Source organism: Mesoplodon densirostris, chromosome 4 (assembly GCF_025265405.1).
Source record: "Mesoplodon densirostris isolate mMesDen1 chromosome 4, mMesDen1 primary haplotype, whole genome shotgun sequence".
NCBI lineage: Eukaryota > Metazoa > Chordata > Mammalia > Artiodactyla > Ziphiidae > Mesoplodon > Mesoplodon densirostris.
This window is the reverse complement of record NC_082664.1, coordinates 109,613,287-109,640,840: the sequence shown is the minus strand read 5'-3', so window position 1 is coordinate 109,640,840 and position 27,554 is coordinate 109,613,287. Positions and strand designations below refer to the sequence as shown.

The 27,554-nt window shown below is 44.4% G+C and overlaps 1 protein-coding gene across 4 annotated transcripts in view; it reads right to left on the bottom strand.

The window, feature by feature from the left end:
* Positions 1-27,554, bottom strand: part of LRRK1 (leucine rich repeat kinase 1) — a 129,698-nt gene that overhangs the window by 39,540 nt on the left and 62,604 nt on the right. For all 4 annotated transcript variants that reach the window (XM_060096920.1, XM_060096921.1, XM_060096923.1 and 1 more), the window contains exons 7-12: positions 10,005-10,231; positions 8,802-8,929; positions 8,547-8,710; positions 7,574-7,711; positions 6,309-6,421; positions 5,207-5,283 (exon numbers count right to left, since the gene is read on the bottom strand). In XM_060096920.1, the coding sequence (XP_059952903.1) occupies positions 5,207-5,283; positions 6,309-6,421; positions 7,574-7,711; positions 8,547-8,710; positions 8,802-8,929; positions 10,005-10,231 (847 nt within the window). The remainder of the gene's footprint in view (positions 1-5,206; positions 5,284-6,308; positions 6,422-7,573; positions 7,712-8,546; positions 8,711-8,801; positions 8,930-10,004; positions 10,232-27,554) is intronic.

The following is a 27,554-nucleotide window of genomic DNA, read 5'->3' as shown; positions in this document are numbered from 1 at the left end:
CCACAGACATCCTGGCACGTATGGCAAAGATGTGAGAACAAGCACACTCAGTGGCACACTTTGTAATATTAAAGGTAGAAGACAGCTTATGTGTCCACCCACAGGGAGTTGCTTAAATGAGTAATGGGATTATATACAACTATTACAAAGCACAGGGCAGGTCTACATGTATGGGTGTGAAGAGATACTCAAGAGCTATTGGTAAATCAAAAAAGCAAGGTGTGGAATTAGGTATCTAGAAGGCTTAACTTGTGTACCACAAAACATATGCAAACATGAGAGCAAACACCCTCCCATGAATTTAGGTATGTTATATGCATGTGTGCATACACATTACAATGCACATATGCATGCTATATGATGTTGTGTGCATGTGCACACACCACACACATGTATGTGTTACATGAAGTTATGTGCATGTACACACATGTATGTTATGTGATGTTATGTGCACACATCACAATGCACACATGCATGCATATGTTATATGAAGTTATGTGCATGCACATATGTTATAAGGTGTTATAGGCATGTGTACACATACCACACATGCACACCCATATGTATACATTACATGCTGTTATAGGCATGTGTATACACACCACAAATACACATGTGGCGTATATGTTACAATCTATGTCAGACACAAACACAGTTGCTACCACAGACACATGAAATTCCATAGTTTTCTCTGGAGAAGGGAATTACTAGTGTAATGGAGCAGGACCCTATGGGGCCTTCCCAGAACAGCCCCTCCCAACCCCATGTCCTCCTCGTGCCTCTTGTCGGTAGAAAAATTGTAGCCTCTTAGGCTTCCCCAAGTTCTAAAGAGTACAGTTCATCAGAGAAGTTGAGAAAATGCAGAAAGAAAGGAAAACAGTCAAGCAAGACAAAATAATAGTTTAGCTATTAGACAAAGTCAAGGATCTTTAGTCAAGAGCTATAGATAATATTCTGAGCCATGTCCTTTGAGCTGTTTTGCAGATACTGAATCCCCCACGAGTTGGAAGAAGTTAACTGTATGCTGCCCACAAGTACACAGTCCCCAGACTGGTTGGAACCAGAAGGTTGATGAGGTTGACACCCGAATACCTCACCACCAACCAATCAGGAGAATGTCCACGAGCTGATCACACAACCCATAATCCCCCTCCCTCACCCTGTCTTTAGAAACCTTTCCCTGAAAGCCTTTGGGGAGTTCAGACCTTTTGAGCACTAGCTGCCTGGACTCCTTGCTTGGTGCCTGCAATAAACACTGCACTTTTCCTTCACTACAACCCGGTGTCAGTAGATTGGCTCTACTGCATGTGGGCGAGTGGACCTGGGTTTGTTTTGGTAACACTAGGAGACTGAATATTCACTCCATGCCCTTTGGTGCAGTTCAGAAATTTTGTTGACCATATACATGTATTACTTCTTCAATTAAAAAAGCTAGTTAACTGAAAAATAATAATGTGGGCTTGGTTTTTATGCTTCTTAGGATGGCATTCTCTGAAAAACAAGTCAACTCTCTAGTATATTTAAGTGATTTCATTAATTAGGCTAATTATGAGATTACTATTAAAATCACACCAAATTTGCTGTTTCCACAGCACCAGAGTGTGTGAGTTGAGAAAGAATGTGGGGAGAGCTTGAAAACCGATGGGAATCAGAGGGTTGGATTGCAGCAGAATCTCTGAAGTGCCTTCTCCTTTCTCCTAAGGCAGGGAGAGCACACCCCTGAGGGTCCCTTTCAGCTCAAATTCAAGGTAAAACAACTGCCTCAAAGCCCTCTCAGCTGGTTCTCTGCCAGACACATGAGATAGGAAAGCTAGAATTCTTTTGCAGGGCTGAAACGATGTTCCTCTGCCCTTGATCACAGCTCCTCCCTTAACTCTGGCTTTTCTCCACACATGTAGCTGCAGTCTCAATGGTAATGGGGTAACCTGGTATCAGAGAATGTTCTGGGAGAGACGATAACGGAATACAGATATTGGCACCTGGAAAATTTCCCCAGCTAGTGCCACGCGAATGGCCCCTATGGAAATAAATGTGTAACAGACTTTTAAAGACAGCTTTGTACTAGTCCTTGTTCTACAAGAAAAATGTTCAAAAAGACTTTTATTTTTCAATGAAAAAGAATGATCAACTTCAGCCCTAATTCCCATGGAAAGAACATCAAGAATAAGAAAGGCTCACTTTCTTCCCAGAGAACACGTTCTGAACAAATGGCTTCTGTGCTTTCCAATTTTAAAGTTTCACCTTGGTGTTTATGAAGCCTCTTTAAGTAACGGACGGCTGGAATAAAGGACTTATACTGCAAACAGAGGCAACACCTGACACAGACCTCCTGGCCCAGAATGGAAACTCTGGAAACTGGGCTGGGCAGAGCACAGCTCAAGGTATTTATGAGCCGTAATTATTTATTCATAAGCTATTTATGACTTGGCTGGTCTGAATTTTACTATAAAAATGGCTGTCCAAATTATTTTTGGACAAGGCCACTGTGCCAACATGACTACTTGAATGTACATAAATCTACCTGGAGTCTTACTATCCGTCTGCAAACAAGTATAGATAATCCCTTACCCGAGGTCAACAGCCTGAGACAATAACCCTGCTGAGGAAAAGCGTTTGCAGCGGGTCTCTCCTTTTCACCAGGTGTGGGCTTCAACTTTCTACTCGAAATTGAAAAAATCAAGAGGCTTTTGTCATGCGCCAACAGCACAGCACCATCCATCTCTGCCAGGGAAACTCCCAGAGGTGTGGCCCCTCCCCTAGCTCCAGACACATTCCTGCGGGCCACCAGCAGGGTCTCCAGAACACAGGTACATGTTTCTGTCCCACCTTTCACTGTGTGCCTCTGGCCTTGCACTCTGGCAGTTTCGAGAGAAAGTGGCTGGTCCTGCAGGGTGCTGGGCGCACCTCCTCGTGCACATCTCTATGCTCTGCATTTCTAGACTGGAGACACCTTTCTAGTCAACTGCAACCCCCGAGGCTTGACCCACAGTGGTGGAAGTGTGGCCGAGATCCATACTAGCAGCTCTTTTCGTGCCTACCCTCCTGTTTGGGCATCCACGAGAAAAAAGTGTTTGCTTTTCCTTCCTTCCAAGTGAAATCCCTGTGTCTGGACTCAATTTACAAAGTCTTAAGGCCCTTTGTTTTGAAAAGGATCAGTTATGAAATTCTAAATTGCATTTCCCTAGTAGCAAGGTTAAGGGCCTTTCCTTTCTTTCTGGGCCATCTGGACTTCCTTTCCTGTGAACTGTTGATATCCATTGCCCAGTTTCTGCCTATTGGGTTGACTTTAAAAAAAAAATAAATAAATTTGTAAGCCGTCTTTGTATATTAGGGACTAAAGCCAATTTATGTTGCAACAATTTTTGTTGCAAATATTTCCTCTCAGTCTGTTTGCATTATGACTTTGTTTATCATGCCTTTTACTGAACAAAGTTTTTCCATTTTTACAACACCCAAGATTTTGCTCTTTTTTTAATGACTTCTGGATTTCCCATCTTGCTTTTAAAGGTCTTCCCAAATTATACATTTATTCTCTTAAATGTTATTTTTCTTTTATGCTTCAAGCTAACATCCGCATGGGGATGTTTGTAACTGATGTAAGGTAGGGCATCTAGTGCTGTGCTTTCCCCCCTTTCAGCTGGACAAGCAGTTATACCAGCACTATTTATTGAAACAATAAAACATTATTTTTCCCACTAAATTGAAATGCCACCTTTATCATATATTAAATTCCTATATTAGGTCTATTTTTGGACTCTGTTCCACTGATGATGTGTTACTTTTTCAATCCTATGTAAAAACACTCTTACATGACTGATATATGCATTATCATATGTATACAGTAGTTCATCAAAAAAGGGCAACAGGTAGGCAGACTACTTAGTTCACCTCCTGCAAATGTGCCTTGGCCTCTGTGGCATTTCTTATCCCCATCTCACACCATCTATACTCAAAGAGCACTTGTCAATATAGATTGATCAAGCTGAAGAAAAAAGTTATATTACACTTAAAACAACCTAAATATTGGTTCCAGTTCTATGGGACAGTATCCAGAGGGATATATCTGTGAGTGTTGATGGCTTTAGAACTCCTGGTTTTCAGGTTAAAAAAGAGGGCTGGTGACTGAACTTGAGGGACAGGTCCACACCTCCCCCTGTACCTTACAGAAGATAATGAACAAAAAGAACTGTTTTCCTGGAAACATTCTCTGCTGAACTGGCCTTGTTGTGTGACCATACAAACACCCTAGGAAAAGTTCTGTTTCTAATGAGTTTGGAGGAAGACCTCAAGCTCCTCCAGAATCTCAGCCCAGCCAGGACAGCCTGCAGGGCCAAGGGTGGCTGTGTTCCCATGTGGACCTCACAAGATGCCATAGTGCGGCAGTAAGGACTTCATAGTACTGCCCCCGGGCCCCAGTGCTGGATTCCACAATGCTGGCTGAGACCTGGCTCTTGCACTCAGTAGCCATGTGACCACATCAGTCAACCCTTGTGCTGCAGACTGAATTGTGTCCCCTCAAGTCCATATGTGGAAGCCCTGGCACCCAATGTGATAGTATTAGGAGATGGAGTCTTTGGGAGGTGATCAGGTTTAGACAAGGTCATGAGGGTGGGGCCTCCATGATGGAGTTAGTGCCCTTATAAGAAGAGATACCAGAGGGCTCTCTATCTCTCTCTCTGCCACATGAGAACACAGCAAGAAGGCAGCTGTCTGCAAGCCAGAAAGAGGGCTCTCATCAGAAACGGACACACCCTGATCTTGGACTTCCAGCCTCCAGAAAAGTGAGAAAATATATTTCTGTTGTTTAAGCTACCCAGTCAGTGGTACTTTGCTAGGGAAGCCTGAATTGAAGACACTCTGGAGGCTTATTTTTCTCATCTGCAAAATGGAAAACCACAACCCATACGTCATGTGATGGTTAAAGAAAGACTGACACATGTAAGGTATCTAGGGCAGTTCTCACACCCAGCAGGCCATCCACACACAGTAGCTACTAGTCTTACTGGCTGCAAACAGGAAAGGGGGTTTCAGGACACTTGCAGGCCATCTGTGTGACATGAGCCATGGGTTCATGTCAAGCATGGGCATCTCTGGCATTCTCACAGGGCACTGCAGGGGAAAGCCCAACAGGAGGGCCATCCCCCTGTAGGGGAGCAGGGGCAGGGCCCGGCCCAGCTGTCTCATCTCCCAGCAGCAACACACACACCTGCCTCTGTCCCGGAACGCTGGCGGCCTCTGGTGGTGAAAAAGGAAATTCGCTTTGTTTTAAGTACATCTTCATTTCTGTAGGGAGAAAAAAGTCAAAATTTGAGGAAAGCATGGCAAAGACATTTCTATTTTGGCTGTGACTGTACAATGCCACACATAGAGAAGGGAGAAAATTCCGTTGGCAGGGTGTTTGGGCCCCTGCGGCTGACGTGTAAGCGTGGACAGCACCAGTTGTGCTCAGAAGTCTTTCCGGAAAAAAACAAGCTGGCAGGACTGGTGGCTTCCACTCCTGAGCTTTTCCATCTCAGGCAGGTGGTAGCGTTTCTGTGCCTGGCAGGAATGCCCATATCAGAGGCTGTTACTTCACGCTGTTCACTGAGGGAATTCTCTTAGGAGTATAAGTTCCACTGAGATGTCGCCTGCAGCAAGTGAACCAGGAAGGCTGGTCTTCAGGGTCCCAAGGACCAGCAGGGCTCATCCCCAGATTTTCCCCTTTTATTAGAAGACCTTGGAGGGTACTTTTTATTCAATCTCTATACACTTTGGTTAGTGACTGGCAACAACTTTTGAACAGAATGATAGGTGAGGCTAAAATGAGGAGATTCTCCAGGATCCTTTAAAAATTAGAAATGGGAGGACACTGTTTTGGGCTGAATTGTGTTCCCCCCATTCATATGTTGAAGTCCTAACCCCCAGTACCTCAGAATGTGACTGTATCTGGAGATAGGCCTTTAAAGAGGTGATCAAGTTAAAATGAGGTCCTGAGAATGGGCCCTGATCCAATCTGACAGGTGTCCTTATAAGAAGAGGAGATAAGGACACAGACAGGCACGGAGGGAGACCGTGTGAGGACACAGGGAGAAGGCAGCTGTCCCCATGCCAAGGAGAGAGGCCTCAGGAGACACCAACCCCACCGCCACCTCCATCTCAGACTTCCAGCCTCCAGAACTGTGAGAAATAAATGCCTGTTGTTTAAGCCGCCCAGCCTATGGCACTTTGTCATGGCTATTCAGCAAGCTGGTAGAGACACCATCCCATGCGTCTGTTGACTGGAGTTACACACACATTTGAGAACTTGCTGGGGACAGACCCCTGCTTACCTGCCAAATTGATTTCTGGAGAGATCCAGGGTTTTGAGTTGTCTGCAGGTCCACTTCTCTTGAGGTGGCAGTGCCACCAGCTGATTTCCTTGTAACTTCAAGAACATGAGGGCCTGGGACAGAGGGAGAGAGAAGCAAAGACGATGCCAAATACCAAAGGAGCAGAAGACCTGAAGGGAAAGTCAGTTCCCTGGCAAAGCGAAGCCAAATGATTATAACCGATTCACTGTCACAAAGATTCCAACAGTGTGGGGCTTCACAGTGTCTTAAAACTCATAAAATTATAGCAAACAGAGCAGATGGGATAATTAATAGAAGATCCTTCCCTTCAGATCAATGGGAGGCAATTATTCAAGAAAGAATGGAATCTAAGTACTTCTCAGAATTGAGGTTTCTTAAGAGTGACAATTATTTGTGGACCCATCCTGGGAATAGTAGATGAGTCTGAAGGTCCTGGAGGCCACTGTGTTACCACAGGAGGGGGGTGGGCACAGCATGATGCCTCTTTGGGCTGGCCCAGGTGATGCCCTGGACAGGGGTCAGGTGGCATCAGTGACCCGGAAGGTGACCCGCCCCAGTCGTGCACCCTCTGCTGGCTTGACACTGATGCCCTCAGAGTAATGCAGAATTTCCCACCTGGGGCTGGCCCTGGGCACCAAGTGGTGAATAGGATCCATGCTCTGCTTTCAAAGATTCCCAATGGAGTGGGAAAAACAGACAGATGTATGAACAACCTAAAGGTAGCAGGCAGCCCCATGCTGGGACACACACACGTGCGTACACACACACACACACACACACACACACACACACACACACACACACACGGCTCTGGTAAAAGGCACTTCCTGAATTCACATCCGGGAATTCCAGTTCTGCCACTTCCGGAGAGGGAGGCAGGGACAAGAAGGCCCCGCCCTGTGGTGCTGCCAGGGCTTCACACACCAGAAGGCCTGGTGGGCTCACCCTGGAGCCGAGAAGGAACAGAGCCAGAGGTCAGTCCGAGGGGCTGCTGGGCTGTGCCTTCAACTGTCAACACTGAAGAAAATTCTGGAGGATAAAAATTCATCATCCCGCCACCCTCCCAGAGCTGTTTCATTTTGCACATTTCCTCTCAGTCTCTTTGCACACAACCATGCATGACTTTGACAGTTAAACCTTTCTTTCAACTTTTTTTGTCTTGAAAGCTCGGAAGGTTTCACTGCAATGTGGAGTGATTTTCTTACAAAAGCTGAAAATGAGAAATAAGGTGCTATTAGACTTACATCAAGCTGGAAAAGTCCCAGGGGAACTTCTCTGAGTGTGTTTTCTGAGAAGTCCACATCCTTAAGGTGGTTCTTCCAAAACACAGCCATTTTGTCTGGTAGAGACTCCAAGGCATTTTTGGATGCTTTGCAGCATTTCTAGGAATTTGATGAGAAAGAGAATTAATTAGGTTTTTAAATGCCGTGGTGTCTATGATAAAGACTGTTTCCAAATTTAATGTTAAAAACAAGACCATTACAAAAAGGCTCTGTAATAAATACAATTCAGCTAATTAAGAGGCTACAGACTATCCTTGCCCCATTTTCCCATCCTTGCTCCAAGGAAGGGATGGGAATGGTTTCCTGGGGAGACCAAGGTGGCTCATGGTCCTTTCCCTTCCCTCAAGAACATCTGGCCCATTGTCCTTGGAAATAATGGGACAATTCAGGACAGTGCTCTGAAGAGGAGCCCATGTCCCACAAAAATATGCTTAAACTAGAAATGTTAATGTTAGAGATGGAGAATTTCCATATTTGCTATTGCAAACAGCAATAAAACACAAATATTCTTTATGCTGTTCCATCTGTTTTAACATGCAAACTTCCCAAGAGACAAAACCACGATTTAATGGGCAGCACTATGGATGCAGACTATCCTTCTCTTCTTTATTCTTATTTTACAGCTGTCCTAAAGGAACGACCCCACCTTTTGGACAGAACTCATCCTGGGCCAGAAGTTCAGGCTGTAGCTGTGGAAAGTCCTGTGGGTGTTACGGTGCGAATCTCAAACCCAGAGCCAGGTGCGCTGGCTCTGGGGTGAGTTACCTGCCTGAGACCCTCAGCTGCTGGATGCTGAGTAACATGCCTGTCTATAACACAGGACACCACTGCATGGCTGCCAAGGGCACGTGGTGTGCACCGCACCCACAGCTCTGTGAGGCTGGCATGGATGTGGACTGACAGATCCTTTCACGATTTTCGGCAAGTTACTAACCAAAGGGCAGGCCCAGGCATTTGGAAACACCTTCACATTATTTCTGGAGACATTCAGACAATTGAGTGACTTGAAAGAATGAAGGAAAAGTGCAGGGAGTTCTGTCAATTTATTGTCAGAAATATCGAGTTCCTGTAGCTTCCGCAAACCAATCCAGTTCGTGGCTAGGGGAAAATAAAAAAGGATGAACTGTAAAAACAGCCCAATCAAGAAGAAAATGACAAAGTAAGTCAGGTTACTGATGCTAAAACATACCATTTTCTTCTTCAAACAATTTTTCCAAATAATTTTTTGAAGCTGTCAGTTTTTGAAGTTTTGAGAGATGCAGGAATCCCGGTGGGAGGTGGGACAACTTGTTGCTGGAAATATCAATTTCGAGTAGCCTGTAGTTGGGGGAGAAGGAAGTCAAGGCATCAGAAGAAAGAGGTAAAGCATCACGGGTACATATTTCTCTGTAAACATGTTTCTTTTTCTCCTTGCACAAGGATAAAGAATGTGCATTGAAATACAGCAATATGATTTTTATTCATTGCATTACTGTCACTATGTCATGTGTAGACAAAGAAAACCAAATCTCTCTTTGGTGGATCCTGGTCTCATTGACCAATAGGGATGTAACCTTTCTCACATATGTGATAACAGAACAAGCTGGTGCCCTGGAAGCTATTGGAAGTCCAGAGAGCAGTGTTTTTAACCTATTGGACCCTCAAGTCTGTCCAGGTTAAAGACACCCACTCCATGGCACTTGTTTAATATTTTGTGCAGGCTTCTTTCCCATGAGTTACTGCTGACCCTAAGTTCTTTCTAACATTCTTTTTTACTTAACTTAGAGCCTTAGCTTTTGAAATCAGCTCAAATCCCATATGGAATGCGGTCTTGAAGGTATGATTATCAATACATCAGTGAAGGTAAGGTCCTTCCTCTCCCCATGCAGCCTCAGCAGGAGGCTTGGTCCTCTTCCCAAGGCCTCCCAGAAAAGGAGACAGGAGCTGCCTACACCATCAGGCTGCTGCCAGAGTCCTGTGAAATTAACTGTTTCTCTGAGGCCCTGCCCACTTTCCTTGGGAGGTGGGCCAAAAGCTGGGTCGTCTGGGCACCATTGTTTCCACCAGCCCCTTTCCTCTGACTCCTGTGTGCAGGAACAAGACTGGGCACCTCGGGCAAGCAGGCCTGTGTGGCTGCCAGCGAGTAGTGGAAACGTGGGCCAGACAAGCCACCCTACTAGACAGATCTTTCTGCATTCATGTGGAAAAGAGGTGGGACCTTGTGCCCAAGAGCTTGCATAATGGCAGGCAGAACTTCCTTCTCTTATTTTAGCTGAAAATCTGTTTTCAAAAGCAACAACTACAATCAGGGAGCATGACTGCTGGAAGAGGACAGTGCAGGAGGAGGGTGGTGGTGGCAGCCGGGGCTCAGATGGCCAGGGCTCACCCCAGGGGCTGCAGGGCAGGAGCCCACCTGGAACAGATGATTTCGTCTGATGACTTCACGCTGGGCAGCTCCCCCAGGTGGTTGTCTGAGAGATTCAGCTTCCGGAGGTTGATGAGTCCCCAGGGGATGATGGAGGGGAGAGATGTCAGGCAGTTGGCAGAAAGGTCCAGCTCCGTGATCTGGCAGGAGATGTCAATGAGCCAGTCCAGATCCACCCAGGGCAGCTTGAGGTGGGACCATTTCACACGAAGAGCCTGGATATTGGAGAAAGGGGGAAAGCACACACCAGCGATGAGCCCAGGGCTCGTGCAGACTTGAAATAAAGCAATGATTTATTCAAGTGTGAATCCGTCTGTTCATCTCAGCAGAGTCCCGAGAGGTTGGGACCATGTTGCCCCTGAGAAGGTACTATGCCCTCCTGCACCTGCAACCCGAAGGTAATCTCTGCACAGCTACAGCTACTCACTCTCCAGCCTCTAGAGGGAGCATGTAGGCTTAGCATCACCTCTTAGAGGGCTATCACCCTCAGGGGGAAACACAACAGGAACGGCCCCTGCTCTGTACAGAGGAGCCCACCCAAGCTTGAAGCAGCCTCCCCAGACTGCAGAAGAAGGCTTAGACCAAACCTGGGTCTTCTCACTTCCCTTCACGGCACTCTTCCCTGTGACTAGAGCAGTTGCCGCCTGCAGCTGCTTACACCACGCTGGACGCTTTGTGGATGAGCTGCTTCCAGAGTGAGAGACTGAATATACAGACAATGGCCAGACCATATATAAAAAAGAGAACTTTGACCCACAACCTGCAGCAACCTACCAGGAAACTAACCCCCTTATCTATAATAAAGAGTCCAGGAAGCCAAACTTGCCAGAAGCCATACTGCAATGTCTAGTAACAATCCAGGAAGCTAAACAATAACTTCTGTAACAACTGACCCCAAATGTCCAGGACTTGATTGATAAGTGACAGTTTCCCTAATTTTGTCCCTGCTTCCAACTTAGAATAACCAGGGAAAGGCAAATATGCCCCCTAACCCATCATGTAGGACGCCCCCCTTCTAGCTAGCTGCCTCCAGCTTCCCCGTCAACAGCCTCTAGTCAGGGCACACCTGAAGCCTTCCCTTTATCCACCATAAAGCTTCCCCACTCCTCTGACAAAATGCAAGTGACAGTGGCTGACTCACTTGCCACCAAAAGCTCTGAATAAATCTCCTTTGCTTTTCTCATTTGATTGGGTCAGAAAGGCCAGCAGTTTGCTGGCATATGGTGGTAAAAGAGATCTGGTTAAATGTGTATGAGCAGGGCTTTTCTCTTTCTTCTTGATCATCAAAGAATTTGGGGCTCAATGAGGTTTCTGGGGAAAGGAAATTGGCTTTTTGGCTTGTTTCTCTAAAGCAGCTGGAAATCCGTATCAGAAAATTAGAGAAACAAAGATTAGTTCTTCACTAATGGGAAAATGTAACAACTGGGAAAGACACCAGAAACATGGGGTAAGTTTGCTTTCAAAATTGGCAGCAGCAGACAGACTTCCTTATCTTGCCACAAGGTGGCAATATGTGCCTTATCTTTGTCGCCCCCTTAGCTAACTTGCCAGGATTGGAAAGGCTGGGTCTACTACACCCTCTCAAAACTCTGGTCTTCGAACCAAGAAGACGAGGCTCTGTCTCTGTCTGCCTCTCTCTCCATTCACCTGGATGAAGAGAGGCAGTCGATGGTATACTGGATTTTGGGTAAAGAGAATGGGGCTTTAGTCTCAGATTTTTGTTTTGTTTTGTTTTTTGGGTTTTTTTAGACTTGACGTGTAGGCCTGTTTTTGTTGTCATTATTGTTTTCCCCCATAATTTTCTATTTTGAAAAATTTCAGAACTGCAGAGAAGTTGAACTAGGACACATGATTACTCATTCATATGCGGTGCACTGTAGACTCACCAATTGTTAATATGTTGCCACATCTGCTTTCTCTTCTTTTTCTCTACACACGCATACAAGCACACACACTTTTCATTTATCTGCTGAGTCATTTGAAAGTAAATTATAGCTATCATGGCACTTTACACCAACATGTATCTCTGAAGAACAAGAATATTTTCCTACGTGACAACCATATATTTATCATTTTCAAGAAATGAAATCAATACATTATCAAATCCACAATCCATGTTCAAATATTCCCAAATACCCCAGAAATGTCTTTTATAACTATTTTGTATCTTGATCCAGGATCCCATCAAGAATCACACATTGCATTTAGTTGACATGTCTCTATTTTCTTTAATCTAGAAGAATCCTCATGTCTTTTAATGTCTTTTCCAACTTTGGCATTGTAAGTTTTCAAGTCATTCTAGTTGTCTTCTAGAATATTCCATAATCTGAATTTACTGAGTTGTTTCCTAATGTTTAGATTCAAGTTAAGCATTTTTGGCAAAAATCTCAGACAATGTTGAGTCCTACCAGTTGAACTCCACCAGAGGGCACCTGATGTCAGGTTATTTCACTAATGGTCTGATCCCTTGGTTAAGTTCCATTTTACTCTTTGTGATTAATCAGCAATCTGTGGGGTGATATTCTGGGACTATCTGTGAATATTTTATGTTCCTACATCAGTTTACCCAGTGATTTCAGCATCCATTGTTGATTAGGGCCTTACTCACTTAGTACATTGGTGGTTACAAGGTGGTAATTTTTCTAAAACTACCATTCCATCTACATTTGTTACCTGTCATTTTTCTGTACAGAAGTATGTCCCTTCCCACCTGTTTAAATATTACTATGGACTCACAGATCCTTTTTAAATTCAAAGTATTATAATTCATTATTATCATTATTTCTTCCAATGCTCAGTTAGTCCCCAGTTTGACCACTGGGAGTCCCATCAAGGGGACTCCTGTGTTCCTCTGACATATCCCTATCAGTTTTGGGTACTCCCTTACTTCCTGATAAAATAAGATGTTCAAGTTTCCTCTGGTCCTTTCCAAGTACCAGCCCTGATTCCCTTTAACAGAAAATGTTATTTAGAAACCAAGATCTAGGTGTTGGGTATGCTCATTGCTATTGGGCTGTCACTGATTCTTGGCCCATTGATCCAACACAACCCTATATTTAACATGAGTGCATTCTGATGACTCCAACTTGAATCCAGTCACATCAGCTTCTTCCTAATCTTTCCATAAAAATTCATAGTTGTGTCACCCTTCACCTTATTATTGTTGGTTTTAATCTGTTAAATGAGCAGCTTGGACCAGATGATATCTAGGTCACTTCTGGACCCAGGATTCTTTCTGGCTTATACTCTTGAGAAGGACAATGGCTTCCCACAGAAAGCCTTGGAGTAATCATGACAGCCAATCTAGGAGCCATGCCAGTCTTTGCAATGCCAAGTCAAAGAAGGCCCTCTAAGGGTCTGGCTGCCTCCGTTTCCTGGGTTCTCAAAGACATATCCAGGGCCCAGGTCCAGGGCCAGACAGCTGGACATAAATCCAAGGTGTCCAGATTGCAGTCTGACTTTCTCTACTCACTCTGTGTGGCCATTCTGGTCATTCAATATCAAATAGTTTGGACCTGAACTGAAATGGCAGTCAAATGCAAGATGAAAAGGAGGCTGGTTTTGGTTTTAAATAACAAACCTTAGGTGTCTATAAATAAAACTCTCTAAGGGCCATCAAAAATAAATAAAACAACAGGAAAGATTCAGGTTGCTATTGTGACGTAAACTAGTTGCAGCACATCTTTGGAGGATCAGCTGAGATGTTCTGCCCTGACAATGGCAATCTTCCTCCTGCATTTCCTTCTTGTCCTCTGACCCTGGAGCTGCAGCCTAGAACTGCATAAGGAGCAGAGGCTCAGCCTCAGGAGACTGGAGCCCTGTGTTTGCTTAACTAACCCCATGTGGGGCCTTGGGCCAGTCGAGGTGGAGGTGGGTGCTTTCACAGGTGCTATCAGGCTCAACTCCCCTTATAGGAACCTGCCTGTGGATTCCGTGCTGCACTAAGTCAGCCCAAGGGTCATCTCTGTCTCCACTGCCCCGGCAGGCAGTGTGGCTATCCAGAACCCAGACTGCATGCATCTCCAGTGCTGCACCTTGTCTGACTGTGTGTGAAGCTCAGCACCATGCCTAGCATGCAGCAGGCACTCAATAAATGTTTGTGTGCTGAAAAGAATCAAGCCCCTGGGACCAGCAATCCATCTATTAACACCTCTAACCAGAATGATCACCCTAAAATACCAAGGTCTACTCAAACCCCTCAGCCTTCCTGCACCCCAGCCCGCCTGCAGCAGAACACCTGAACTCCCTCCCCAGACAGCCCCACACCTCCACAATCTGCCCCAATCACTTCCCAAATTTCTGTCTCACTGTCTCCTCCACGACCTCTGCCCACCCTCTGTGCTCCTCTTGGCAGATGGCTGGTGGGGTTAATAATTTGTTCTAGGTAGAAGAAACTGGGGAATGGGCCTACTCCTAGAGCAGAGAATTCAAGACCAAGGGGAAATTGCCAACTAAAGTACAGAAACTGCCTGTTCATAAATGAACCATAGGGCTCAGAAAGTGGACTGGAATTCATAGGAAGGCTGTGGGGGCCTGACAGTGAACTTACTGTCAGTACCTGACTGGCCAACGTGCCAAAGGGCTGCCAGGGTGCTCTGGGGCTGCAGGAGACACAAGGTTGGTGGGACTGGAGCTAAGGGAGTTTTGCAAGTTTTCACCAGAGAGCTGGTCTCCTTTTGATCATGGGTGTCATGAGGTCACTCAAGGATCCCAGATTCTGCAGGCGGGCTGGCCTCCGCCTTTGCACTCTGTCCTGCTACCACGACAAAGGGGAAAGGGTGCTCCCTGCTCTGCTTTCTCTCCCCTGGAGTTCACAGCCCTCTTCCCTCCTATCTAAATCCTACAAATCCTGAAAGCCCTGGGGCAAGGACCACCTTCTTCACGCCCAGTAAGTGTCTGTGTTACAGCCCCCAGTTAGGTATCAAGGATGCCATCTTGCTTCACAGTCAGCAGCGTTTACTTGAGCACTGCCAAGTGCACGCCAGCCTGTCAGGCACTGGGGTTGAAGATATGGATGCTGCAGATGCAACCGGCTCAGGGAGTTTATGTCTCGAAGGGAAGAGCTGTGTGTGTATTGAACGTGCATCTAGTCACCTTTCAAGGACTAAGAGTATGTGATGTTGACCAGAAAGCCAGGAAAGAACACCTGCAGGGAAGCCTCCTATGCTTCTTTGGGAGGTACTATTTATCAGAAGTAAATCATCAATAACAAGAGAGTGGCTGTGTGTGGCACTGAATTCTCTAGACATGAGGAAGAGGAGGAAGCAGATGCTGCCAGTTCCTAAAACTGAGCTCTTTCTAGGTCTTACACCCACCAGAGTTTCTGCAGGGTTGAAATTTGTGAAACTCAAGCCCAGGGAGAAGTAGTAAAAAGCAAGAAGTCAGAAAACATGATGACACACTCAGAATTCAGATATGCTTGTGAAAAGACTTCTGGGCTGGATGGTGGTTGGAAAAACATGTAGGATTTCTACCTGGTCTTGGGTTAGTCTGAAAACTTTCACTTATACAAGTTACTTTCCTTTTGGTGCACAAACATTATAGGGTGCACAAGTGTTTCCAAAGTGGCAGAGAGGAAGAAGGACGGAGAAAGGATGCACGGTACACCTGACATGGAAATGTAGCTGGGCAAGCCCTCATTACTTATTTATGTTTAGTCCGGGCAGGATCACAATAAACCAGGTTCTGAGAGGGTGAAGCCAGCAACTGTATAATTAAATCCATGCACGCTGAACTGCAAAATCAAAGACAGCTGGCTGTGGAGATCCCCAAAATTCAACAATGCCATGGTTAAGGCACATCTCTCCGGAGGAAACAGAGACTATGCTCATGTTGGTCCTTAAGCATGAGCCCTTTCAATTTTGGGCCAAACAGAAGGAAGTACTGCTTTCCCAGAAGACACTGTATGATGACTTAAGAAACTTGCTTTCCAAGGCAGTGGTGGTGACCAGGACCAGTTCAAGAAGGACTAGGGCACTTGGCTCATTACAGAAAGTGACGTTTGGAGTTACCTCTGCATACGAAGGTCTCCTTGTTCTGTGATGGAAGCTGTGGTCCAGGAGGGCAATTACCTGCCTTTATATAATGCTGCCTGAAGCTTCCATACAAAAATAACACGGTGAATGAGCCAGTGGACTACAGTGACATCTCTCATGCTTTTTTGTCAGTGCAACCCTTATGGTTGAAGAATATAATTGTTCATGAAGGGCTGAAATTGACAATGTTTTTAGGCTGGCTTTAACCTTGAGAGCTGTGGGGCTGGCAACTGGGCCCTGAGCACAGAGAAGGGTTCTCTGCCCCAATGCTGGGGGTGGGTGTGCCTCCGCAATTTTGAGAACCCACAAGAGCAAGTTCCAACACTGCCTCCTTACTAGGTCTCTACTGAGCCCACAAAGCAGAATCTCCATCTCTTCTCCCTGTGTTTCCATCTCACTGTCCCTTGAGGGGACAGACGAGAGCTCAATCATAGCACAGCATGACACAAAAAAGGCAGTCAGTAGAATTAGTCTTTCCAGTCAAGGCACACGTGTTAAAACGGGGGAGAAATACATAGAATGTTCTAAAATGTATTAATGAACCCTTGGTCTACATAAAACCCAAAACTTTCTTTTTGTGGGTAAGCAGATTCCTGGGTGGTGGTTCCTTGTTGAACCAGCCAGGAAGACAAGAGCCACCTTCTGACATGTGAAGGAACAGTCAGGGCACCAGACATCCGGAGGAGTGCAAAACCAACAGGTCTAATCTGAAAGGAACAGACTCACTAAAAGGTCTGAAGAACAGGCCAAAAGAAACTCTAAAAATGAAGGCGCTCAGAGCAGCAGAGCCAGTTGCAGAATATGAAGACATATCCCAGGCCACCTGAGTGATATCAGTGACTGTGCAGAAGGGGATCTGTGCATGAATGCCAACAAGTTGGGGTAAATTTCAAGCCTACAAGTGTCTTTTGGGAGCCCAGACTGTCAGAGGAGGCTCTAAGTGAGGTGGAGTCAGCTGGACGGGGGATCAGCATGCTAGAGACGGCAACTCTGGCCCAGTCTCCCTGTGCTGATGAGGGCCATGGCAAACGAGGACTATGCCCCACATCCTCGGCCCTGGAGAACCCTCCATGCAAGGCTTCCAAACGCCTACTGCTCAAGTCCCTGCACCCTGGCAGGGACAGGCTCTCAGGAGGGAGGGGACATTGAAAGTGAAAGGATGAGAAGGAGCCTGGACCTTGACTGGCCATCTGCCTGTGCACATGAGGTGGCCATGGCGGGCGAACCAGGCCAAGGGCAATGGAGCGACAGCCATAAGGATGGTGTCGTGGGCTGAACTGTGTCCCTGAAAAAGATATGTTGAATCCCTAGTAAAAAAAATCCCTGAGAAAAAGCTTATTTGAGCTTATTTGGAAACAGGGTCTTTATAGAGGTAATCAAGTTAAAATGAGGTCATTAGGGTGGGCCCTCATCCAGTATGAGTGGTGTCCTTATGGAAAGGGGAGATTAGACACAGAGGCAGACATGTGCAGAGGGAAGATGATGAGAAGACACAGGGAGGATGGCATGTGGCTGGAGTGATGGGTCTAGAAGCCAAGGAACACTGAGGACTGCCAGCAGCCACCAGACACTAGGAAGCGGCAGGGAGGGGTCCTCCACTGCAACTGTGACAGGGAGCACGGCCCTGCCAACACCCTGATGTCAGACTCCAGCCTCCAGAACTCGAGACAATACATTCCGGTTATTTTAAATCAATCAGTGTTTGGTACTTTGTTATGGTGGCACTGATACAGATGGTAACAAGTCAAGTGACAATTGGAGAAGTCAAGACCTGAGAATCCGGAACATTCCATCAACAGAAGCCCACAGATTAAGAAAGGAAATGAAAGAGGCAGAGTTTCTTGAAAGCCAGAAGGATGTCTCTTAAGATAAGCAGATTAGAAACATAATAAAAAGGTGGGAAAAGGACAGTAAAACCAGTCATTAACTTAGGGAAAAGCCTGGGAGGACTCTATGGTGTAAAAGGAGAATTTTGAAAATGACCTGAGAATACTAAAGGGAGTAAGAGAAGGGAGAGGAAAAGAGAAAGGGGAGGACAGCCTTCCTTCTAAACTCAGAAGGAAGATAAATTAAATGACTCACTTAAACGACTTAAATTAAATTAAATTAAATGACTTAGTGAGAGGAAAAAAATGAAATCAGTTCTGACAAAAGCCTGCCTGCTAAAAATATTATAAAGGTCAGAATTAGTAGTGGTTAGCTACCAATATAATTTCAAACAAACAAACAAAAAGGGAAACATAACCAAGGAAGCCAGATCAATGAGAAATGTAAGTACAAAAATAACTTACAAGCAAACCTACAATGGCATTTTAAATAGTCAACATGGAACAGTCTGTTGCCTCCAAGGGCACACTCAAACCTGAACCCTGTAGGGGAACCTTCTGGAAGTTGAGCTGTGATCACATGATAATACCTTCCTGGTGACTCTTTGCAATGCATGCACAGAACTTTTTCAAATGACCCTCACAGTAACCCTGTAAGCACAATTTGCACATAAAGAGCCTCAGTGAGGTGACCTGTTTGAAGGTAACAGAACCAGGATCACGATTCAGGTGCCTAATGTTCAGTCTGGTCCCTTCCTACCAGGCATCATGTTCACTCACATGGCCATGGAATAGCTGACATGATTTCAAAGGCATTAGGAGAGATAACCAAGGTGACTCAATAATGATAAAGACACTTAACCACAACCCCCAAAATACAACTATGCTAAATCTTTGTGTTCCAACCCAGGACAAATTTGTAAAAAACAAACCCATGAAAATTCAAGAAAAATATTAGCAGGATATGATAGGTCAAATATGCAAAAAATGAATGGAGGACACTACAATAAGAATGGGAGATGACCAAATACTAGGGGACAGGAGAACGAATTCTATTTTCAAATCAGTATGAACTTGCACATAAATTGATTACATTCTGTGTAAGAAGCAAAAGTAAAAGGAGAAAAAGGGGGGAAAAGGGCAAGCCTCCTACATATGTTATGCCTGGACAAAGGCAAAGTAAAGGTAGAGACCAATGATGAAAGCAGAATTAAAAAGTGTCCAATTATTTGGCCATTAAAAATGCCCTTTCAAATAATGTTTGGGTAGGAGAGAAAACCAATTCACAACAGTAGAATATATTTTTAGAACAACAAAAACATCACAAGTAATGGGGAAAAAACAAACAACTCTGATCACAGTTACAAAAAGGAAAAAGTGAAGCATGATAAACTAGCTCTGCCCTGCTTAGAATGGAAAGCTAAAAGAAAGCAGGGAAATGAAAACAAAATTAGATTAAAAATAGAAAAAACAAAATGAAGTAAAAACTAGGAAGTTGGTAAATAAAACCAATTCTAGAGTTGTTGGAAAATAATAAAATTGATAATCAATTGACTAAAAATAAAAGTACCTTAATAATCTAAGAATGAAAATGACAATCTAACAACTGCTGAAAAACAATGTTTAAGTTGTGGGAGATATCCTCAGCCAGAGCTAACAAACCATATAATGATGTTGAAATGCAAAATTTAATTCCAAAATAAAAAATTCTCAAAGTGACACAATAAGAGAAAAAACAAAATAATGTATATGAGACAAACAAATAAGGAAACTAAAGAATCACTCTCCAAAGGCTCCTAATTCAATATAATTCTTTTTCAATCCAATCTTCAAAGAACAAATAGTCTCTGTGTTACATACATGGTTGCTTAACAGAAGACTCACTTGATTTTATGAGTAAAACCAATTACTTTGCAAAAGCCATTAAAATTCTAGCCAACTGCATGCACACACATGGATACAAAAACTGTAACAAAATCTTCTCTAATGGAAATCAACAAGTAAACTCAAAGGTTTCAGTTCTGCAACCAAGGAGGATCTTTACCAAGAAAATAGCACTGTTGGTGGTAACTTATGGAAAACCACCAGCACATTTTGTTAAAGAAAAGTGGCCCTCTTTTAATCATCTGAATGCCAAAACATAGTAAATAAAATTTATCACTTTTTCTTCGCTAAAATTCTTAAAAATAGATAAACAAGGTTTGTTTTAAATCAACATTGTGCTTTTTTCCATGTAGTATTTCAGTCATTCCTTTGAAAAATAGGAAACTTACCAAAAAAAATCTCCCTTCCAACTCAAGAATTTTGCCAATAGCAATATGCAAGAGAGAGAAAAAAACAAGAAATAAAAATACTATCTCTGCAGTTACTAAGCATTCAACTTACTGTTGAGAGAACTCCGTTTCCTCAACTTTTAAATAAAGACAAAAATTTCTACCTCACAGACTTGTATAGAAGATTAAAGTAGAATATTTGGCAAAGTACTTTGTTAGCCATGAAGTCCTATGTAAATGGAAGTTTACTACATATATAAAATTTTATCCATCCATCTATTCACCTATTCATCCATGCATCCATCCAGGTATCCATCCATCCGTCCACCCACACACCCATTTTCCATCCATTCATCTCCTAGTTTCTCTTATAGACAGCAGTGCTTTGAGTACAGTTGTGGCAATTACGTTTTTTTTCTTTTGAGTTACATCCTAGAGGTATCTTTCAGAAAGGAAATACCAAATTCAGAGCTGTTCTCTGGGAGAAAAGAGTTTTATAGCTTTTGTCACATGACGCCAATTACTTTCCACACATACGGAACCAATTTATAGTGCCAGCAGCAAGGCTTTGGTGTCCCTTTCTCTTTGACGCTGCCAAGTGCCTTACTCAGCATTTATATTTATTTTTGCGAGTTTAATAGGTATGTGATGGTACTTTCAAGTCATTTTAATTTGAATTTCTGTAATTGCCAATAAGATTGTATATGTTTCCATGCCATGATTTACTATCTGTGTTTTCTCATGTGTAAATTAACTGTTCGTTTCTCTTAACTTCTTACCCAAGGGCATTTGTGAGCAATGTGACAGCAAGGGCCATGGCTCTGGCTTGGGCACTGCTGAGCCCCAAGCAACTAGTAGGTGATATATAAACACTGACTGAATTAAACTCAATTATCAACTGACATGTAATTGCGTCAATGGTGTTTTTTGGATTTCACTTTCTGTCAATTCTTTTTTCTCAAGTATCTGCTAATGTTTTCCTTTTTTAAATTTCTTTAAAAATTATATTTTACTATATTAGTATACTACAGTAAAATTATATTTTATTATAAATAACTAATTTATATATATATATATCATTTATCTTATTTGTGACTATATGTCTTTATACATCTTTATATATCTTTAAAATTTTGAAATGGAATCATTTTCTTCTATAACTGGAATAAATGTGCTTTTTGAAAGTATAGTCTGATAAATTTCCAGTGCTTAACTCTTACCTGTCTGGAATTTATTCATATCATTATGAATGTACTTGTCTATGCTGATATCCAGTAGTTCCAATGACATTTGATAATGTTTTCTTATTCTTTCCTTATTGTGTTTTCTAGCTTGTCACATAAGTTCAAACAATAGTTTTAGTATTTCTGCATCTCTATGAATCATTTTCTCATTGTAAGCTAAATGTAAGTGGCTTGTATAACTGCTGTTTTGTATTATGTTTGATGATCTAGTGGGACAGGCCACCAGGAACCTGAACGGTTACACAGTGCACCTGCTCAGCTGTTCTACCCTGTGACCCTCACTATCTGTTCTCAAGTTCTAGGAAGCACTCACCATGTGGACAACGTCACAGTGGCGAGTCTATTCCATAGAGAAAGCGTATGAATGAGGCATGAGAGTGGGGAAAGATTTGGTATTTGGAAACTAGAGAAAACAGTAGGATAATTGGCTAAATTTCAGGGCACAGGAAAAGTGGAACTGATGGAAGAGGCCCATAATAATTCTGAGTTTGATCTCATAACTCTCAGAAGGCAGGTGAAGGCTCTTCCCTTCACACAAGCCAGCGGTGAAAAGGCCAAACCACAGGCAATCAGGCTGCTCCCAGTCTGCCTCTCACCTGCCGGGGCCCCTACTGCCCCAGAGACTTACATCTGCTCTGTGAGACAGGACCACCTGCTGTGAGGAGGACGTGAGGAGCTGAGAAGGTGCGAGGTGCAGATGTAGAAATGCTCTGGAAAGTGTAAATGTCTTGAATAAGACTCTTGGACCAAATACTAGGCCTAACCTTGGGCAAGGATGTTTCCCAGAAGCCTTAGTGCTCACAGTGTCAGTAGCCCTTGGTGAGCTGCTCATGAAGGCCCTAGCAAAGGCTGAGCAGCCACGCTTGCTGCAGCCTGCCCTTTCTGAGTATCCCATGTATGCAAACCCTCAGACCCACCAGATCACTCTGATGGAGAAGGGCTGCTTCAGCTCCCAGAATGTGCAGCCAGGATGTTTATGCTGGGGCACAGATACAGGCATCTGAATGGCCAGTCACTAGGAATGTTTAAGGTACATCATAAGCCAGAGCTGATCCAAAAATGACAATAGTAGTAGTAGTAGTAGTAGTAATAAGTGATCCTCTCTAGGTTTGCTGCCAGATTTGAAATCATTAGGGACTTGTAAAGAAAATTAATAATTCCCCAACTGCATAGTTTCAGAATCAATTTCAGCTCTTGTGGACTTACTCCTATACTCAGAACAGCCCAGCATGCCCTCCGGCCCAGCCCTCTAACTGCTGAATGGGACAAACACCGTGGTTAGTCCAGGCCCTGCTTAGGCCTCTCCTGGCGTTTCTGTTTTCCTGCTCCTTCCCGGGTGTGCCAACATCAAAGTGTTATTTCTCATGGCAACAAAGCAAACATTGACAGGACAGTCACCAGGAACACAGGCCGACTCATTAAACATTCAGGCAAAGGTTTGGCGGTTTTCCAGAAGGGCACCCATGAGCCAGAGCCAGGAACGGCTTTGGCCAGGTCTGACTTGGCTTTGCTTTTGCTCTTTTAAAAGTGTCCAGACCATGTGGTGTGGGCTCTCAGACTTTCCTTTCCAAACACCATCAAAACCTAACTGAGCAGCCCGCCCGCTGCCAGTGGAAAATCAACGTGGGCTTCTCAGCCATTCCCCGTTTGCCAGCAGAGGCAGGTTCTGGCAGCCTGAGAACTAGGCTGTGCCTGACACAGAGGCGTGGTGAACCTTGACTGGCCGTGGCTTCCACAGAGGCAGCAATTACATTAAAAAAATCTCAACTAGCTAGTGGGGGAGGCTGAACACAAATACAGAAAAAAACAAGATGACTGCTTCAGCAAGGTCACTGCCATGAATGCCAGCAGGCAAGGGAGTTTTCAGGCTGTGTACACATGGTAGCAAAGCACCCTTTCAGTGCCTGCCCTTGTCTAATATTCTGAACAAAAAATGCCAGCTCAACTCCACTGCACACCTGGGAAGGTCGAAGCACTTACCTCTGGTTTCTGAGTCATCGTTCCTGACACTGGACCCCTCCGCGCTAACCCCCTCTCTTCTGCTGGCAGCACAGAAGGAAAGTGTTGTCACAGGTTAGAGATCATGGCAGCCAGACACACTGGCTGCACACACTGCACACACTGGATGCACACACTGCAAAGGCCCTTGAGTCTGAAATTCACTTGAATAAAAAAAAAAAAAATACCACCTGCTTTGGGGAAGCCCAAGGAGTCTTTATGACTCAGGATGCACTGTAATTTCATTTGCTCTTCCAATTCTACCCAAAAGGGCAAAGGAGAAGAAAAGCAACATTGTCTTTTCTTTGTCTTCTCCTTTGCAGAATGCAATAATCACTTCCATGCTCTATCCCTATCTTGGCAAATTAGCAGGAGTTACCCATAGAAAAGATCACAGACACAGATGTCAACCATTTCTGCTTTTAACCTTAAGCCAAGAAAATGCAAGTCACTGGGTACACATTAGAATCATCTGGGGAGTTTTTAAAACTACTGATTTGGGTCCCATCCCAGAGATTCAGATTTAGTTAGTGTATGGTATGGCCTGTGCATCAGAATTTTTAAAAAGCCCCAGGAATTCCAATTACAGAAAAGTGTGAGAACCACTGATCTACATGAAAGACCTGGGAGGTACAGTTCAGGAATCATGAAATGAGAAAATCCCCAAGTTAAGAAGGCTCAGGTTCTGGTCTGAGTATCACTGTTTAATATTTTCTGTTCTTGGACAAGTAACAGAATATCTCTAAACCTCAATACTTTCATCTGGTAAACAGATTATATTTCTTGCAATTCTTACTAAAGTGTTGTATGGATCAAATATGAAAAGAAAGTGTTGGGAAAAACACTGAACACCACACACATGTAAGGGTTAGATGATCACTATTTATTTCCTTTTGCAACATGAAGCTGATGTTTAATGTTTATTGAGCTCTTATTATGTTCCAGGCCCTGTGCTAAGTGCACACCTGGCCTCCAAGGTAGATACAATGATTAACTCTGTTTATAACTGAGACCAGCCAAGGCACAGAGAGCTAACAAGTTATGGAAAATAGAATATCAGTGTTCTCTAGAAACTAGGAAACCAGCAATGATAAGAAAAAAGTAAAAAGGAAATAGCAATACATATAATCAAAAAGATGGGAGGGATAAACTAATATGACAGGTCCCACACAAATGTGAGTTGGGTGTGCTCCTCTTTCAAAAGACACAGACTCGGATGGGATTAAAAACTCAATACTGGAAGGACTTCCGGGTAAGATGGCGGAAGAGTAAGACGCGGAGATCACCTTCCTCCCCACGGATACACCAGAAATACAGCTACACGTGGAACAACTCCTACAGAACACCTACTGAACGCTGGCAGAAGACCCCAGACCTCCCAAAAGGCAAGAAACTCCCCACATACCTGGGTAGGGCAAAGCGGAGAGATTCCCGCACAGAGGAGCAGTGCCGAGCGGCACTCAGCAGCCCGAAAGGATTGTCTGCTCCCCCGCCGGGGCGGGCGGCGCTGGAGCTGAGGCTCGGGCTTCGGTCAGAGCGCAGGGAGAGGACTGGGGCTGGCGGCGAGAATTCAGCCTGAAGGGGGCTAATGTGCCACAGCTAGCCGGGAGGGAATCCGGGAAAACTCTGGAGCTGCCGAAGAGGCAGGAGACTTTTTCTTCCCTCTTGGTTTCCTGGTGCGCGAGGAGAGGGGATTAAGAGCGCCGCGTAAAGGAGCTCCAGAGACGGGCGCGAGTCGCGGCTGAAAGCGCGGAGCCCAGAGACGGGTGTGGGACGCTGGGGCTGCTGCTGCCGCCGCCAAGAAGCCTGTGTGCGAGCGCAGGTCACTGTCCACACCGCCCTTCCGGGAGCCTGTGCAGCCTGCCACTGCCGGGGTCCCGGGATCCAGGGGCGGCTTCCCTGGGAGAACGCACGGCACGCCTCGGGCTGGTGCAACGTCACGCCGACCTCTGCCGCTGCAGGCTCGCCCCGCACTCCGTCCCCCTCCCTCCCGCCCGGCCTGAGTGAGCCAGAGTCCCCGAAGAGGCTGCTCCTTTAACCCTGTCCTGTCTGAGCGAAGAACAGACGCCCTCCGGCGACCTACACGCAGAGGCGGGGCCAAATCCAAAGCTGAGACCCAGGAGCTGTGAGAACAAAGAAGAGAAAGGGAAGCCTCTCCCAGCAGCCTCAGAAGCAGCGGATTAAAGCTCCACAATCAACTTGATGTACCCTGCATCTGTGGAATACATGAATAGACAACAAATCATCCCAAATTGAGGAGCCAGGAGTCAGTGCTGTGCCTCTGACGTGGGAGAGCCAACTTCAGGACACTGGTCCACAAGAGACCTCCCAGCTCCACACAATATCAAACGGCGAAAATCTTCCAGAGATCTCCATCTCAACACCAGCACCCAGCTTCACTCAACGACCAGCAAGCTCTAGTGCTGGACACCCTATGCCAAACAACTAGCAAGACAGGAACACAACGCCACCCATTAGCAGAGAGGTGGCCTAAAATCATAAAAAGTCTGCAGACACCCCAAAACACACCACCAGACGTGGACCTGCCCACCAGAAAGACAAGATCCAGCCTCATCCACCAGAACACAGGCAGTAGTCCCCTCCACCAAGAAGCCTACACAACCCACTAAACCAACCTTAGCCACTGGGGACAGACACCAAAAACAACGGGAACTACAAACCTGCAGCCTGCAAAAAGGAGACCCCAAACACAGTAACATAAGCAAAATGAGAAGACAGAAAAACACACAGCAGGAGAAGGAGCAAGATAAAAAACCCACCAGACCTAACAAATGAAGAGGTAATAGGCAGTCTACCTGAAAAAGAATTCAGAATAATGATGGTAAAGATGATCCAAAATCTTGGAAATAGAATAGACAAAATGCAAGAAACAGTTAACAAGGACCTAGAAGAACTAAAGATGAATCAAGCATCGATTAAAAACACAATAAATGAAATAAAAAATACTCTAGATGGGATCAATAGCAGAATAACTGAGGCAGAAGAACGGATAAGTAAGGTGGAAGATAAAATAGTGGAAATAACTGCTGCAGAGCAAAATAAAAAAGAATGAAAAGAACAGAGGACAGTCTCAGAGACCTCTGGGACAACATTAAACGCACCAACATTCGAATTATAGGGGTTCCAGAAGAAGAAGAGAAAAAGAAAGGGACTGAGAAAATATTTGAAGAGATTATAATTGAAAACTTCCCTAATATGGGAAAGGAAATAGTTAATCAAGTCCAGGAGGCACAGAGAGTCCCATACAGAATAAATCCAAGGAGAAATACACCAAGACACATATTAATCAAACTGTCAAAAATTAAACACAAAGAAATCATATTAAAAGCAGCAAGGCAAAAACAACAAATAACACACAAGGGAATCCCCATCAGGATAACAGCTGATCTCTCAGCAGAAACTCTACAAGCCAGAAGGGAGTGGCAGGACATACTTAAAATGATGAAGGAGAAAAACCTGCAACCAAGATTACTCTACCCAGCAAGGATCTCATTCAGATTTGATGGAGAAATTAAAACCTTTACAGACAAGCAAAAGCTGAGAGAGTTCAGCACCACCAAACCAGCTTTACAACAACTGCTAAAGGAACTTCTCTAGGCAAGAAACACAACAGAAGGAAAAGAACTACAATAACGAACCCAAAACAATTAAGAAAATGGGAATAGGAACATACATATCAATAATTACCTTAAATGTAAATGGACTAAATGCTCCCACCAAAAGACACAGACTGGCTGAATGGATACAAAAACAAGACCCATATATATGCTGTCTACAAGAGACCCACTTCAGACCTAGAGACACATACAGACTGAAAGTAAGGGGATGGAAAAAGATATTCCATGCAAATGGAAACCAAAAGAAAGCTGGAGTAGCAATTCTCATATCAGACAAAATAGACTTTAAAATAAAGACTACTAGAAGAGACAAAGAAGGACACTACATAATGATCAAGGGATCAATCCAAGAAGAAGATATAACAATTGTAAATATTTATGCACCCAACATAGGAGCACCTCAATACATAAGGGAAATATTAACAGCCATAAAAGGAGAAATCGACAGTAACACAATCATAGTAGGGGACTTTAACACCCCACTTTCACCAATGGACAGGTCATCCAAAATGAAAATAAATAAG